Here is a 16,745-nt window from a genome sequence, read left to right as displayed (position 1 = left end):
CCATCATCAATAACTTTAATGACCAATATAATTAGATTAATAGATTTCCAACATTTTCCTATAAGTAGGCAATTTTCAGCAACTGAAAGTCACTTAAGACGATCAAATCATCAATACCATAATAATGAAATCATAAAATTATTGGATAGAAAATCTGTTTGGTGTTTAACCTCTCTTCCTTCCTTCTATACTTTTTACCTCAAAGCAGAAGTCTTGCCCAAGGACGCTACTATGGAGAGGTTTCACTGATACAGGCTCTCCTCTGCCGAGATCCAGACATTCCACTGCACTGCAAGGGCTCAGCAAGGACTCATGGGAACGTGACTCTTTCAGTTTAGGAAGACCACGAGCCCTAAAAGTAGAAAAAGATATTTTAGACAGTGTAACTACTTGGCCTACAATAAAATGAAGGACTAATGCACTGGAAGCTAACAACAAATGTATAAATTCCTAAGGGAAAAGTAAATAAGGAGCAAATTAATAGTTAATCCATAATAATAATAGTAGCCATAGTCACATGGCACATATAAACCACATATGTATTTGTGTGTGTACACACATATACACACTTTTTTTTTTCAGTACAACACAAAAACATATTATAACTTTACCAGTCTCAAGGGAGTTCAAAAAGCTCCACTACGGACATTGTTTTTATCCTCATTCCTATCTTGAAGATGAAGAAATACATACTATTCAAGGTAGCTTATATATTCTTTTTTCATGCAAAGGTATTATCAAAAGACATGTTTTATTTTTTTCCTTTTTTTTTTCACGTTATAGCTTGAACCTTTTCTCTCCTTCACAAAATAGTAGTGGCTGAACCCTCATTCTGTTTCTTTCTGCTTTGGCAGAATAAACACACTCACACACAGAGTCAAAGCCAAACTTTTCAGCACAAGACCCTGCCTTTCAAAAGATCTGATTTCCATCTCAATGCGGAATTCTTTTCTGGCAAGCATTTGGTCATATCCATGCTTTACTGTACAAACATGAATAAAGAATAAAATGCCCGAAGAAACCTCCCACCCTCAAAAGAAATGTTCAAACTCTCATCTAGAAGAACAAATCTTTGTCAACAACATTCAGGCATCCTGACTGATTCTGTTTCTCAGTTGTTTATTTTTATTTTTTTGTTGTTGTTTTATTTTATTTTTTTTGAATTTTTAAATTAACATATAATGTATTATTTGTTTCAGAGGTACAAGTCTGTGATTCATCAGTCTTACACAATTCACAGCACTCACCGTAGCACATACCCTCCCCAATGTCCATCACCTAGCCACCCCCTCCCTCCCACCCCCCACCACTCCAGCAACCCTCAGTTTGTTTCCTGAGATTAAGAGTCTCTTATGGTTTGTTTAAAAAAGAATGTTGGGAATGACTCCTGCATGACAGGAGCTGGCCCCTCGCTGCCTTCCAGCTTGGGAAGAATTAATGAAGTCAAATGATATCAAGTAAAATATTCTTGGATCCAGAACTGGATAGCCAAGCAGTTTTACTCAGTAATTACAGAATTTATTGACTAAAATACCCAGAGTTAAATAGATATATGTTTCGAGTAGAACTACCCAGGAATAGGGATAAAAAGAAATGCCTGTGTAAAGACATTTGTTTTTGGAAAACACATTAAATAAGGAGCTTCACTTATTTCCTTGAAACGACTACGTTAACATTAATATCAGAGTGGCTTTCGGTTAAATTATAAAGCAATGAGATACAGGAAGCGAGCACTAAAGGCAGCTCTTTGCCTTTTGTCTCCATTCTCACACTGTTTCATCAAGCTCCATACAGTAAGAAACACCTCAAGCAGTAAGACTTCGCATCCATTCTTCTTTCCACACACATGAAAAACAACTACCATTTAATGTTTACACTGAAAAACATGTGTTCTGATACTCAGCAGCCTTTCTAAGGTCAAAAAGCCAATATGTGTATTTCCCATGGATAATACAAAGCATGTACGAAAGGGACAAATGCCACCGAATGTTTTGTACATGAAAATATAACAAGGTGACATTTCTTTCCCTTTGTCCTCTTGGACAAGACAATGACATGTTATATACCGCAAACACAGCACCGCAACTCTAACTAAAGGCTACAACAAATTTTACTTTCATATAATTACCATATAACCTTTCTCAGTATGTTTCATAGGGAGCCAGTGGAGCGAACAGGGTACTGTAACGTTTTTAAAACACATATAAAACAATCATTGCAGCCCCTTTTTCCCAGCAAGAGCTAAGGAAAGCTGCTCGTGCTCTGGGAAGGAGCCTCCCGATAGGAAAGATGAAGGCCTATTTGAAATCGAAGCACGTCTGACAAAGGGCTTACTTCTATTTTGAAAATTCTCAAGGAAAATATTCTCAAAGCAGAAATTAATTTTGTTTTCACCAGAACAAACGCCTACCTACATGAAGCAATTGTACAGCCACCCAGCAGCGCAACCCCAAACCATAGCGGAGCCGCATGTCCCGGCGTCGTGAGGCACTTTCTGCGCTACCTCAGACAACAGCTCTCTGCTTAGGAGACAAGAACCAACAGAAGAGATTTTCCCTGCTGCCTCCGGTGACTGATAACATCTTTGGATAAACGTTTTCCAGGTGTAATTTCAAGTCTCCAATAGAAGTCGAACAGAAACCCAAACAAGGCAACATGAAGTCATCTTCCAAAGAGGCAGCAGGATAGGTAATATTCCTTCGTCTCTTCCTCAGGCTGCATCCAGCCAGCCCCTCAGGTAACACAAACAAGGTTCTGGGCTCTAGGCTGGGCCTGTTGCCATGGTGCTCCACCTAGAAGGAGAGCAGGGCTGGGAGGCAGCAGGGAGAAGCTGTCGTTTGAAGGACTCGGGAGCATGCTCTGCGAATGTGACCATTTTAAGACAGGAAAGAAGGAATGGCAACGTCCCTACTCATTTCCACTCAGAGTTTCTCAAAGTCAAAGGCTGTAGGAAAAAACCAGAGGCAACTCTGCAGGTGGAGGAGAATCTCTTAACTCAGGGACAAATCTGAGCTTTGGCTCGCCTCCTCCGTGATTCCCTGCCCTCCCCTAGAAGGTATTTGCTACATCCCACTTGCAAGAACAATCCTTCTCTCACATCTGTTCTATTTATTTTGCAGTGTTTACCCTAGTTTAGTGTCCCTAGATATTATTTTATACTAACTTATCTGGATTACACAATTTTTTTAAAAGAGAAAATTGGATAAAATTCTTATTCACTGTATTTCCAATGCTGAACAAATTTCATTTCAATTCGATACTCACATCTAACTTCCAAATGCAGCCATCAACAGATACTACAACCAAGACATCTGGAATTAGAATTCAAAACTTCTCCTCGGTATTGAAATTGCAATTATTAATATGTAGTTCAGAACCTCCTATTGTTCAGCACATATGTACGTGTGTATACACACATGTACACCCTCACACCCATGAATTGAACACCAAAGTCACTAGGATGTTCAACATTACTACTGAATAAATAAGCAAGCCCTACCTCTTTGGGAAGAAAGTCTCCGGGAAGACAGAAATAATTCCCAGAGAAGCAGGATTACAGTAAACAGGAAGATCAAGCAGCCTGGGAATGGCCTGAGGTTGGGGGAAGGTATTATCTGGGTAAATATTTCTATGTAATAGCATTAGTAACTCAAGTCCCCTCTAAATCATGTTTACCTCCTCCTGTACCTTCATGTGAATGGATTTTTCTTAGATCTTCTAAGTAGAGAGTTTTAACAGCCCTGTATGCCACTGCAGGTACTTCTCTAATGTAAAGCAGAACGTGGATTTATTGAGAGAATAATTTGAGTTTAAAGCCATTTTTCCCAGTCCAGTCTGACAATGGCCTTCATCAAGGAACCCAGCCTTGAAAAGTGAACCTTACGAATCCCTTGACGACTAGCCATGGTTCTCTTCCCACCACCTGCACTTCTACCCCCAACCCCCATCATCCCAAACGCTATGTAAGAATAATTCAGGGCTCCAATATAATTATTTCTTGGTTTAATTGGGAAACTGCTTTCCAGAAGCAATTTTACTTTCAGTTAAGGAACACCATATTCTTTACATTTTTGTTTTAAGGTGAGCAAACAACCTTGATTGCTATGTAAACTCCAAGGCCTCTAGCAACGTGATAGGTAAGGGTTAACAATCTAATTGCTTTGCTGATGAAGATTACCTGCTGCTTCTGACCTATTTAAGAGATAAACTACAAGACAAGAGAAGCCTTCAATTACTCACTATAGTGAATAAGTATTCCGTTGCTTTAACCCACATCCCTATCTTAAAATCAGTCTTAAAAGACGAAAGTGAAGGGTTGGGGGATGGGGAGCCAATACACACACCACTGGATAGACTGATAGACAAAAAAAAAAAAAAAAAGGAGTCAAAGAACTCTGATTAGTGTGATGTTAAGTAAAACACAGCTGGATTTTTCTCAGCATAACCATTCAATTTTTTTAAAAGCCATATTTCCCCCAAAGTGCCAATGGTGCTTGGATGTGTTAGCTCAATCCGCCACGTGTTTACAGATTCAGTTCCAAATCATCCGGGAAACTTTTAATTAAAAATGCTTATTGCCACACAAAATCCTGCACGCCAGCGCAGGTGAATTTCTGCTGGGCTTGGCAGTTATGATTCCAGATTGCTTCACTGAATTCTTGAAGAAACAGCTCAGCCATAAGGTGGGTGCAGCAATCTATGCTTATATTCACCAGTATGTATTCCCAAGGCACTTTACCTTGTTTGAGAATTTCCCAGGTAGTAACTAATAACGAGATTCAGTATCCTAATACTCTACCAATAAATATGCATAGGGTCCAATAAGGTTTTAAAAATTGCATCTGAGATCTCACTTTGGGAAAAATGTGGCTTTATGTGCACCCTACATTTTATTGTTTTTTGACCTGGCAGATCTATTGAAAAAGCAGATCTTTCCCTGTACTATAATTTTAAAGATTTCCTCCCTTGGACTAAAAAACAACAACAAAGAAGAAATTAGAACTCATTCACCAGAATTCTACTGTGGACTCAGAAGAATGTCCTCCCTGAGGATCCTAGCTGTACTGGTTTATCTGCTGCAGTTAAAGCCAGTCCCTCCTGCTTAAATTACTCACTGATTTTTATGTTAGCTTTAAAAAATATACCACACAACCACTCACACAGAAAGCTATTTATGGCAACATGACATATATTGCTGATCTTCCCTTTCCCTACTCTCAGCCTCTAGACAGGATGGTCTAATGAGCCCAATTGCTAATGGCAAAAAAGGATATTTGTCAGCCTGAGCTGTCACTTAAAACAAACAAACTCATGGTAAGGAAATTTATCATCATAGACAAAAATGACATTCAACCTATTTTGGTACATATACATGTATACATGCAATGAAGGAAGACACCAAAGAAAGACAAGATCATAAATATTAAACATGTTTAGGAGGGCAGAAAACTCATCTAACCTCCAATATGACAGACATTAGGAACAATCCCTTTACAGAAACTATACCAAAAAACAAACAAAAAAAAACCAAACCAAACCAAACCAAAAAAAAAACCCAGAAACTGTACCATACTGTAATATACCTATTACTTTTTTTTGTCCTTAAATTGCAAATGGAATAAGATCTCCCGGTGCCTATTAAATTAAACACAACTATACTGAATTTTTAATACCCATGAAATGATGTGGAGAAAAGGGAACCTTCTTACACTGTTGGTGGGAATGCAAGCTGGTGCAGCCACTCTGGAAAACAGTATGGAGGTGCCTCAAAAAGTTGAAAATAGAACTAGCCGATGATCCAGCAATAGCACTATTAGGTATTTGCCCAAAGGATACAAAAATACTGATTTGAAGGGATACATGCACCCCCATTTATAGCAGCATTATCAACAATAGCCAAATTATGGAAAGAGCCCAAATGTCCATCGACTGATAAATGGATAAAGAAGTTGTGGTGTATATACACAATGGAATATTACTCAGCCGTAAAAAAAAAAAATCTTGCCACTTGCAACAATGTGGACAGAGCTAGGGAGTATTATGCTAAGTGAAATAATTCAGAGAAAGAAAAATACCATATGATTTTACTCACATATGGAATTTAAGAAATGAAATAGATGAATGTAGGGGGGAAAAAAGAGAGGAAAGCAAACCATAAAACAGACTCTTAACTACAGACAACAAACCGAGGGTTGGGGCGCCTGGGTGGCTCAGATGGTTAAGCATCTGCCTTCGGCTCGGGTCATGATCCCAGGGTCCTGGGATCGAGCCCCTCGTCTGGCTCCTGACTCAGCGAGGAGCCTGCTTCTCCCTCGCCCTCTGCCTCTCCCCTGCTCATGCTCTCGCTCTCTCTCTGTATCTGTTTCAAATGAATAAATAAAATCTTTAAAAAAAAAAACAAAAACAAACCAAGGGTTGCCGGAGGGGAGGTGGGCGGGGGATGGGCTAAACAGGTGATCGGCGTTAAGGAGGGCACTTGTTGGGATGAGCACTGGGTGTTGTATTTAAGTGATGGTTCGCTCAATTCTACACCTGAAACTAATATTACACTGTATATTAACTAACTGGAATTTAAATAGAATTTGAAACAAACAAAACCAACTAAACCAAACCATACTCACAAACAACTCAACTAACATACTTATTAAAGAGTGATTGGAAAAACTAATAACTTTTCTCTTTCTCCAAATTAGGTTAGACTTTTAGTCTCATTATTGCCATAAATTAAATATGGGTGAAAGGAATATAAATGAGGAAAAACTGGTGGAATTCAATGACATTTACTTCTTACTCATTCTTAAACTCGTGACTATTTGCTTTCCCATTACTTTCTCCTTTGGTTGAATATGTATGTATGACCCCCTCTATCCATCCAACAATTACTTGGTGCACATTATACGTCAGGCACTATACTAGAGGTAGATGCAAGGAATACAATGGTGAAGAAGAAAGGCATGGTCCTTGTACTCACACACAGTTTACAATCTAGTTATCCATTACAATACAATGTGATAAGACCTATGAAAAAGGATGCGAAAGAGGCTCTGTGAGCATTTAGCAGGGGCACTGGATCTTAACTGGGGATTCAGAGAAACTTTCTTGGAAGAAAAAATAATGTGAACCTATGACCTCAACTTAGCTCCATGCAGACATGGAGGTGCAGTTCTAGAGGGAATGGCTAGCCTGAGAGAAGGCCTGTGATGCAAGTATACAAGTCTGGGGTGTTTGAGGAACGGACGAGAATTCAGCACTGTGGCTCTGGTGCAGTGTGGGTGAGCACAGGGGCTGAGAGAAGAGGGGTGGGGAATACTGAGGCTTAAGAGCTACCATGATGGGACTTATAGTAATGTGGGTGCTTCAATTTGATCAAAGGCCTGTGGATGGACATAGAAAGGTTTTGGGTGGTGGAGGGGGAACAACATGATCAGATGTGCCTCAGTAGGAGTACTTTGGCTAAGGTGTGGAGAAAAGAGGGGCACATGGAGAGGGAGAGAAGAAATGGAACACTTAGAGACTAAGTTCACAGATTATGGAAGTAACCTCAGTCAAGATCATGAACTATAGAAAGAAGTGGATGGATTTGAGAGAGAATTAGAAGGTCAATAGGTCTTAATGATGGAATGTTGGAGCCATCAGGGAGAGGGTAGAACCAAGGATGAGCCCCTGGGCAGAAAGATGGTGATGTCCTTTACAGAGATGGGGAATGAAAGGCAACACTTGTTGAGGTGAGGGTGGAAACGAAATCAAGTTACATACAAGGTAAGTTCGAGGTTTTTCTGGGTAGATGTTTGCTGTAGACTGAATGTTTGTGTCCCCCCCCTCCATTTATGTTGAAATGCTAAACTCTAAGGTGATAGTATTTGGAGGGGTGACCTATGGGAGGTGATTACATAATGAGGGTGGAGCCCTCATGAATGAGATTTGTACTCTTATAAAATAGAACCAGGAGAGATCCACTGCTCATTCCCCCATGTGAGGACACAGTGAAAAGGTGGGACTTTTGAATCAGAAAGCAGGTCCGGACCAGACACCAAATCTGCCCAAGGCTTGATCCTGAACTTCTCAGCCTCCGGAACTGTGAGAAATAAATTTCTGTTTATTATAAGCTACTTAGTCTATGGTATTATAGCAGCCTGACTAGACTGACACTATGACTACTGCAAGACAACATGCAGATCAAGAAAAGGTCCTAAGAAAATAACCCAAGGAATGCTAACATCTAAATCTATAAAACTGACAAAAGAGACTGTAGAAGTTAAAAGACCGAAGGAAAATTAGAAGACTGGAATATCATAAAAGCCCAGGGAAGAGAGCTCTCAAGAAGCGTGGACTGTCCATTACTGCAGATCAGTGTGTTAAAATATTAATAGTAGCTACTGGATATACGGACTGAGAGATAATTGAGACTTCGGTAAGAGTAATTTTAGTGAAGCAATAAGGACAAAGATGGGATTGCAGTGGGCAGAGATAATGAATCGGATGTGAAAAAGTGGAGACTAACTCATGGAGTCTGACAGTGAAGAGGTGGTAACTGGGAAATAGCTAAGGGAGACATGAGATGGAAATGGGCTTGAAGAGTTTTTTTTTTTTTCCTAATTAATCACTTTCTTCCCCTTAAACAATGAAGAAATAAACACTCATGGGTAATAAATTCCAAGAACCCAGAAGGATAGAAGGTGAAGAATATAAGTAAATATAGGTACTTTCCTCAATCTCCTGGAGAAAATACTATTAACAATGTGACCCCTCCTTTTACACACAACCAAATATATACACATACATTTCACACACACACATGTATATACGTATTCACACACAAATGGAATTCTACCATACTTTTTTTCCTTAAGAGTGTATTTTGGACTTCTGTCCATATTGGAACATATAGATATGATTCGCCTTTTTAATAACCATATAGTATTCCCTTGTGTGGACCTATAGTGGTTCAACCAGTCCCTGAGGACCATCTCAGTTTTTTCCTCTTTTCTTTTCTTTCTTTCTTTTGTTGTTCTGTGATCACCATCCAGTTTCAAAAAGTATCTTAGTATACATATCTTTATGCACATGTGCATAATTTATGGGTTCAATTTCTAGATGTGAAACTGCTAGATCAAGGAGTACATACATCTAAAATTTTGATACTGCTAAATTAATCTACACAAAACATGGCATCAATTTAAACTCCTACCAATGGAGCATGTTTCTATATGCTATCACCAAAACCGGATATGGCTGAACTTGAAAAACTTTTGCCAGGATAATTGGTGAAAAATGTTATTTCATTATTGCTTTCTTATGCATTTCTTTATGAGGTTGAGACATTTTAATATTTTATTGGCAATCTCAGTTACCTTTTCTGTGAGTTACAAACTGCTATTTCATGTTCTTAAATCTTTTTTCTAATTGTTGAACTTAACTGATATGTAAATGTTCTTTGTATGTTAAATAAATTAGTACTTTTCCTGTCATATGCATAGTTACTTCCCCCAGTTTACGCTTAGAAAGGATTCTTCCATTCCAAGATCATAAGAAATCCAGCTACTATATTTTCTTTTAGTGCTTTTATTTTTTCACCCAATACATTTGGATTTAGGGGGAGGAGAGATGAAAAGGAGTACAAAAGGGAGGCAGCTTTTTATTTCAACAAATTGTAGAAATATCATGGCCACAAATTGGCACATTCATCATCACTGCATTCTAGTCTACTCTTATTAAGAGCTGTTGTTTTGAGTATGTTTGTGTGTATGTCTATATGTGTGATTTTTACCTTTCATTTTTCCTTCTCAATCATTTCCTCAGCAAGTCAGGATTCCTATCAACACATGCAACAGAGAGTATAATGGAAAAGGTACTCAACTCGGAGCCAAAAGTATATATTTATGTCACCTCCAACCACTCGCTAGCTATATGTGATGTGGAACAAATAATTTATTCTTTCTGAACCATAGTTACCTCATTTGTAAAATGTGGATAATGATTTCTCTTCCTATACCTCACACAGTTACTGTGAGAACCAAATGTTATAACATGATTTCACAAACATCTCATAAACTACAGCACCATAAAAATGGGGCTACCATTGCAGACATGGGGCTTTTTCACAGTGATATGACATGTATGAGTTTATTTTATGTAAAGTATTCATCTGGTTGAGATCAAGATAGTTATTCTTCAAAATATTCTTTGTTGGAAGAATATGAAGACAGAAGGAATAAATGTACATAAACAACTTTTCTATTAAGATAAAGCATTCTAATGAATTATAAAATGCTATCATGATACAATTGGATTGGATTTTAGTTCATAAAACTAGGGGATCCTTAATTGGCCTACAGCAGTAAACACTGATAAGAGAAACTATAATCTACAGCCAGACTGTATTGATTAATTAATAACCTGAAATTCAATAATTTCTGAGAAACTGTCCTTCTATCCAAGTATACCATATTAAAAAAGATTATTCTTTATTATCTAGAATTCATTTGCAGTCTTCTGTTTCAGGCTAACAAACATTAAGTTGTTAAGGACAGGCATTGTACGAGGGGATGAGGATACAAAGGCTGTCTGTACTCTTGAGGAGCTTCCAATCTGCTGCAGTAAGCAGAAACGTGAAAAGATAAATTCAATAGAAAGTAGCCCTATAAAAGTCCCATAAGTTTGGCCATTAGTGGGTACATGGGGTAGGTGCTTAGTTTAGGATGATGGATGGGAAGAACAAGGCAAAGAAGTCCAAAGGCACTGGACTCCTGATTTGGGTGGCATGAGTATGAGTTAGAATGTTATAAATTATGACAAAGGACAAGGGGTAAGAATAGGAAATGGTATTTGGGATAGAGAGGGCAGCAAGATCAAAAGCAAAGAAATACAAAACAGTGTGGTAAGTAAAAGACTTGTCATAGAGTGGTAGGAGACAATGCTGAGAGTTAGGTATGGACAGGGCCATGTTGCACTTTGTATGTTTTGCTAAAGACCACAGATTAATAAAAGTATTATATGCCTATCTGATGAGATATCAAAATTGAAGTTTCAATTGAGACATTAAGAGAAAACAGATTTGTATACTGAAGTCAAGGACTAGACAAACTGTAGAATTTACAAAGGAAATGTTCTGGAGCCAGTTCTATTACCTTGAACCTCTCAGAACAAGACTATAAAAAGTGGTCAGAGGGGTGCCTGGGTGGCTTAGTCAGGTAAGCATCTGCCTTCAGCTCAGGTCATGATTGAGCCCCTCGTCGGGCTCCCTGCTCAAAGGAGAGTCTGGTTTCCCTCTCTCTGCCCCACCCCCAGCTTGTGTGCTCTCTCTCTCTCTCAAATAAATAAATAAAATCTTAAAAAAAAAAAAAAGTGGTCAGAGTGTAGAGAAGGGAAAGGATTTTGTGAGAGACAATTTTTGGAGAAAGCTGTGAGGCTCATCTCCCTGCCTCCCACCAGGGAAATGGCTAGATGATGCATATAGGGTGAAGTTTGATTGTATCTGGAAAATCTAGATGATAAATGATTAGCTGTTGGTGGCAGAACCTAAGAGGGTTGACGCTTTTAGATTAGCAAACCTAGAGGTTTGTCAGGGCAGAGGAATTGTGGATATTTCCTGTGGACCAAAGGACTAGAAGGACTAGAAGGGTAAAGAGACCAGAAGAACAAGAATTCCTCCCCAGAAATTGTGAAAGGAGTTGCTAGTGAACACCTGGGATAGACATATACCCACTAACCTCAATGAAACCATAGATGCGAGCTCCTCAGAGATGAGACATTTGTGAAGAATTCCCCAAAGTACCCCATGAGGGAACAGTAAGCTTTAAACATTGGCCAGGCTCAGACAGCATTATGGAAGGCTAAGATAGTACTAGAACTTTCTTATCCCCTTTTTCCTCCTTTCTGTCTTCTCTTGCCCAGGACCTTCTGGCAACTTCTAAAACCATGGTTAGTAAGCTGGAAGGGAAGAGCAGATCAGGAGAGAAGTAAGTAGTTTACAATATTTCCCTCTCCAAAGGAAGGCAGACTCCCTGTAACTGGCTTGGCTGGGGCAAGTTCTTAGTTTTGATATCTTGGACTGAACGCCAATAAGTTCTGAGTCAAGACCTTTCATTTAAAGCCAACACAAGATTAAATAAATGGATTGGCAACCTAAATACAAAAGCTAAAAATCATAAAACTTCTAGAAGACAGCATAGGTGACTATCTCTTGGGACATAAAAAACTGTAAACATAGCTGGTGGGAATGTAAAATGGTTACAGATACTCTGGAAAAGAACATGGCAGTTTCTTGTAAACCTAAACATGTGTGTGCCATCCTATCCAGCAACTACACTCACATGCATTTACACCAGAGAAGTGAAAACTTATGCATATGCAACTTTTCTTCATGTGTACCCAATGTTCTTCAGCGGGTGAATGACTTCACAAACTCTGGTACATCCATACAGTGGAATACTACTCAGCAATAACAAGGAGCAAACTATTGATAGATGCAACAACTTGGGTGGTTTTCAAGGGCATCCTATGCACTGAAAAAAGGGCAATCTTAATTGGTTATATGCTATATGATTCCATTTATATAACATTCTTGAAATAGCAAAACTATAGAGATGGAAAACAAATTAGTGGTTGCTAGAGGACAGGGATGGTTGTGGGGAGGCGGGTAGGACTGTGAAGGGGCAGAAGGAGTTCTTTTCTGGTAATGGAACAATTCTATATCTTGATTGTGGTGGTGATTACACAAATCTATACATAGGATGAAATTGCATAGAACTATGCAGAGTATATGAAAATTGGTGAAAACTGAGTAAAGTCTGTAGTCCAATTAATAGTACTGTACCAAGATCAATTATCTGGTTTTTATATTATAGTACAGTTATAAGATATAGCTATTGGGGGGAGTTGGGGGAGGGGTTTACAAGACTCTACATACTATTTTTACAATTTCTTGTGAGCATATAAATTCAAAGTAAGTTAAAAAATTAGTTCTAATTAGGAGAAACTCAAGAAGCTCAGTATATTGTCCCAAAATTCTCCCTACAAATGAACACCACACTTAACTTTTAGGTATCTCCTGACAATGAACAAGCCAACTGCTTTAAAACCATGCTTTGTCAGTGGGCCTCAGAATTGAGGACATCACTGTGAAGGTTTTTATTTGAGGGATGTGTGAAGAGGTTAAGAAAATTCTACTCCATGTGTTTATCTTTACTTCAAGACCAGTAAATTTAAGTAGCGTTTCCAGGCAAGGTTGGCCACCCGGCAGACAGTTGGAACCTTGGAATGTCTGATAATGTAGTATGACCACTGTTCTTCAGCATTTCCTCATTTTTTAAACCTTTTAAAAATGCATTTGAATGAAAGGTATAAATATCAGTCTTCTCCTGTCCCAACACCCTTCCACATGACATGGCTTTAATTTGAAAATGTTGCCAATATTGATTCTAGGAAATCACTTTACTGGCTTTTATCTGATTAGATGGCTTTGGAACTATGATGACTTTGTGACATCCTATTGATTTCACCTCTAAAATGTTCCTCCTATCTTGACTCTGCCTCTTCATTCCCAGTGTCACTATCCTCCTTATAGCCTTCATTATTTCCTACAATAGCTCTTTGCTAACTGGTTTCCCAAACTTAGTATGTGCACACCAAGTCATTTGAAATTCCATTCCTGGATTAATCTATACATGGCACAATTCTGATTAGGTCATTCCCTTGCTCAAAAGTGTTTAAAGGCTCCCCACTGCTTATATGATAAAATCCAAACTCCTCTGTGTGACTGACATTCAAGGATTTCCCTGTATAAGGAATATTAGGTTGAAAATAATTTTCACTCAGAATTTTAAAGACATTTCTCCATCAACTTCCAGTTTTCAATATTTCTATGAGAATTACAATGTGATCCTCCCACTCTTCCTCTGTATGTAACCTATTTTTTTCTTTCCAGAAGCTTTTAAGATTTTTTTTTTGTCTTGGTGATCTGATATTTCTTGATGATGTGGTGTGTGTGTGTGTGTGTGTTGGGGTGGGGGGTCTTTTGTCTTTTTTCATTCACTGTGCTGGGAATCTGATGGCCTTTCTAACCTGGACATTTATGTTTTTTTGTTTTGAGACATTTTCTTGTATTGTTTCTTTGACAATTTCCTCTCTGAAGTTTTTCTATGTTCTCTTTTCCTAGAATCTTCTGGGTTGATTTTCTCAATTTCTGTTCTACTTCCTGGGACAGTGACTTGACTTCAGCTTTTATCTTTTTAATTCTTAAGCTCTCTTTCTTGTTTCTTTGATGTCCCTTTTCTTGTATCATCTTGTTACTGTTTCATAGATATACAATCTTATCTTTTGAAAATATTATGCTTTAGGGGCGCATGGGTGGCTCAGTCGTTAAGCGTCTGACTTCAGCCCAGGTCATGATCCCGGGGTTCTGGGATTGAGCCCCGCATCGGGCTCCCTGCTCAGCGGGAAGCCTGCTTCTCCCTCTCCCACTCCCTTGCTTGTGTTCCCTCTCTTGCTGTCTCTCTCTCTGTCAAATAAATAAATAAAATCTTTTAAAAAAAAAAAAAAGAAAAGAAAATATTATGCTTTAAAGTTGTTTTTGGCTCTGTGCAGTGTTTCTGTTTCTCCTGGGTTGTTTTTTTCTCCCTCCTATTTATTTGTTTTGCTCTCTTTTATGTTGGAGACTTTCCTCCAATATCTGGAGATTCTTGGTTATCTGTTTATATTTAATAGTAAAGCACTTAAAAAACACGATGGAAGTTTTGTGCACTGGAACGGAGCTTATAGACTAATGAGCTTCATTGTAGAGTATTTCTTGGCCAGCTGTTTCTTGTTTTTTTTTTAATTTGACATTTTTATTGAGGTTGAGATATGATTCACACACCATAAAATCTATCCATTTAAAGTATACAGTTTTCAGTATATTCAGATTTGTGCAATTGTCACCACAATCTAAGCTTAAAACATTTTCATTGCTCCAAAAAGAAGCCTCATGCCCATTAACAGTCATTCCTCATTCGTGACTCCCCCTACCTTATATCCCCAGCCTCTGGCAACCATTAATCTACTGTCTCTATAGATTTGCTTATTCTGGACATTTCATATAAATGGAATCATACAAAATATGGTCTTTTGTGATGGTCTTTTTCACTCAGCATAAAGTTTTCAAGATTTATCCATGTTGTAGCATGTTTTAGTACTTCATTCCTTTTTATGGCTGAATAATACATTTGGCCTTGAACAATGCATGTTTGAACTGTGCAGGTCCACTTACAGTGGATTCTTTTTCAGTAAATACAGTACAGTACTGTAAATATATTTTCTCTTCCTTAGGATTTTCTTTTTTTAAGGATTTTATTTATTTGACAGAGAGAGACACAGCTAGAGAGGGAACACAAGCAGGGGGAGTGGAAGAGGGAGAAGCAGGCTTCCTGCGGAGCAGGGAGCCCGATGCGGGGCTCAATCCCAGGACCCTGGGATCACGACCTGAGCCGGAGGCAGACACCTAACAACTGAGCCACCCAGGCACCTCTTTAGGAACTTCTTAATAACATTTTCTTTTCTCTAGCTAAATGTATTGTAAGAATACAGGATATAATATATATAACATACAAAATATGTGTTAATTGACTGTTTATGTTACCCGTAAGGATTCTGGTCAACAGTGGGCTATTAGCAGTTAGGTTTTTGGGGAGTCAAAAGTTATATGTGGATTTTCAACTGTTACAGAGGTGGGGGGGGGGATGGTCAGCACACCTAACCCCTGTGTTGAGTTCAAGGGTCAATTGTAATGCATTGTAAGGATATATCATGTTTTGTATATCCATTGATCAGCTGATGGACATTTGGATCATAACCACTTTTTGGCTATTATGAATAATATTGCTATGAATACTCATGTACAAGTTTTTGCGATGACATATGTTTTCATTTCTCTTGGATATACTTAGGAGTGGAATTACCATAGAGGTTTGTAAGAGGCGAACACAAATGTTGCTATCTGTAGGTCTTTTTATCTGGGTTGGTTCAGTTTCTCAAATTTGCTATGTGACAAATGTAAGCCTGACTGCTGGCCTTCTAGAGCTGGGTGGGAGCTGAATCATTGCAGAATTCTGGAGGTGGGTGGGTAAATCAACCTCATTCTTTTGTTACAGACTGTTAGTTTTCTTTCAAATGTCCATCTCTCCCTCCTTCCTTAATAACAGACTCTGGCATTACTGGGGGGAAATGATGTACCCAGGTATAACATTTTCCAGCCTCTCTTGCAGAAAGAGATGGTAATGAGACACAACAGAAGTCACTGGATGGGGTTTCAGGGAAATGGCTTTAAAGGGAAAACACTTAGCTGGAAGACAGGTGCCCTTTTATGATACCTGAAACATGGGTGCTATGGCTGAAGCTTTAGTAGCTACACTGTATCCAGAAAGAGATCCTTGAAGACCCTAAGGATGGGAGAGGAAAAAGCTCACAAAGTGCCTTGGTCCCTTAACCCTGTACTGCCCACCTTCAGATTTCTTTTAGGTGAGGAAAAAATAATTTTACTTGTTTAAGCCATTACTATTTGGAGTTATCTGTTAACTACCAGCCAGTGTGAATCCTAAGTGATAGACTTCTTTTCAGAATTTCACTCTGTAGGCAACTAGTCTGATCGTCCCTTAATTTTAAGTAATCTATCATTCAGCTTTCTCCTCGTTTCATCTAAGATGGAGTTCATATTTCTTTTCTTATATTGAGTAATTTTTAAGACAAAAAAAGCAGAAGCTTTTTACCTACCA

At 38.5% G+C, this 16,745-nt stretch overlaps 1 protein-coding gene across 9 annotated transcripts in view; it reads right to left on the bottom strand.

The window, feature by feature from the left end:
* The window catches only part of RASAL2 (RAS protein activator like 2), a 360,239-nt gene that overhangs the window by 38,076 nt on the left and 305,418 nt on the right, over positions 1–16,745 (bottom strand). For all 9 annotated transcript variants that reach the window (XM_032393403.1, XM_032393402.1, XM_032393404.1 and 6 more), the window contains one exon: positions 199–352. In XM_032393403.1, coding sequence (XP_032249294.1) covers positions 199–352 — 154 coding nt within the window. The remainder of the gene's footprint in view (positions 1–198; positions 353–16,745) is intronic.

Source organism: Phoca vitulina, unplaced genomic scaffold (genome assembly GCF_004348235.1).
Source record: "Phoca vitulina isolate PV1807 unplaced genomic scaffold, GSC_HSeal_1.0 scaffold73, whole genome shotgun sequence".
Classification (NCBI taxonomy): Eukaryota; Metazoa; Chordata; class Mammalia; order Carnivora; family Phocidae; genus Phoca; species Phoca vitulina.
This window is presented reverse-complemented; position numbering and strand designations above follow the sequence as displayed.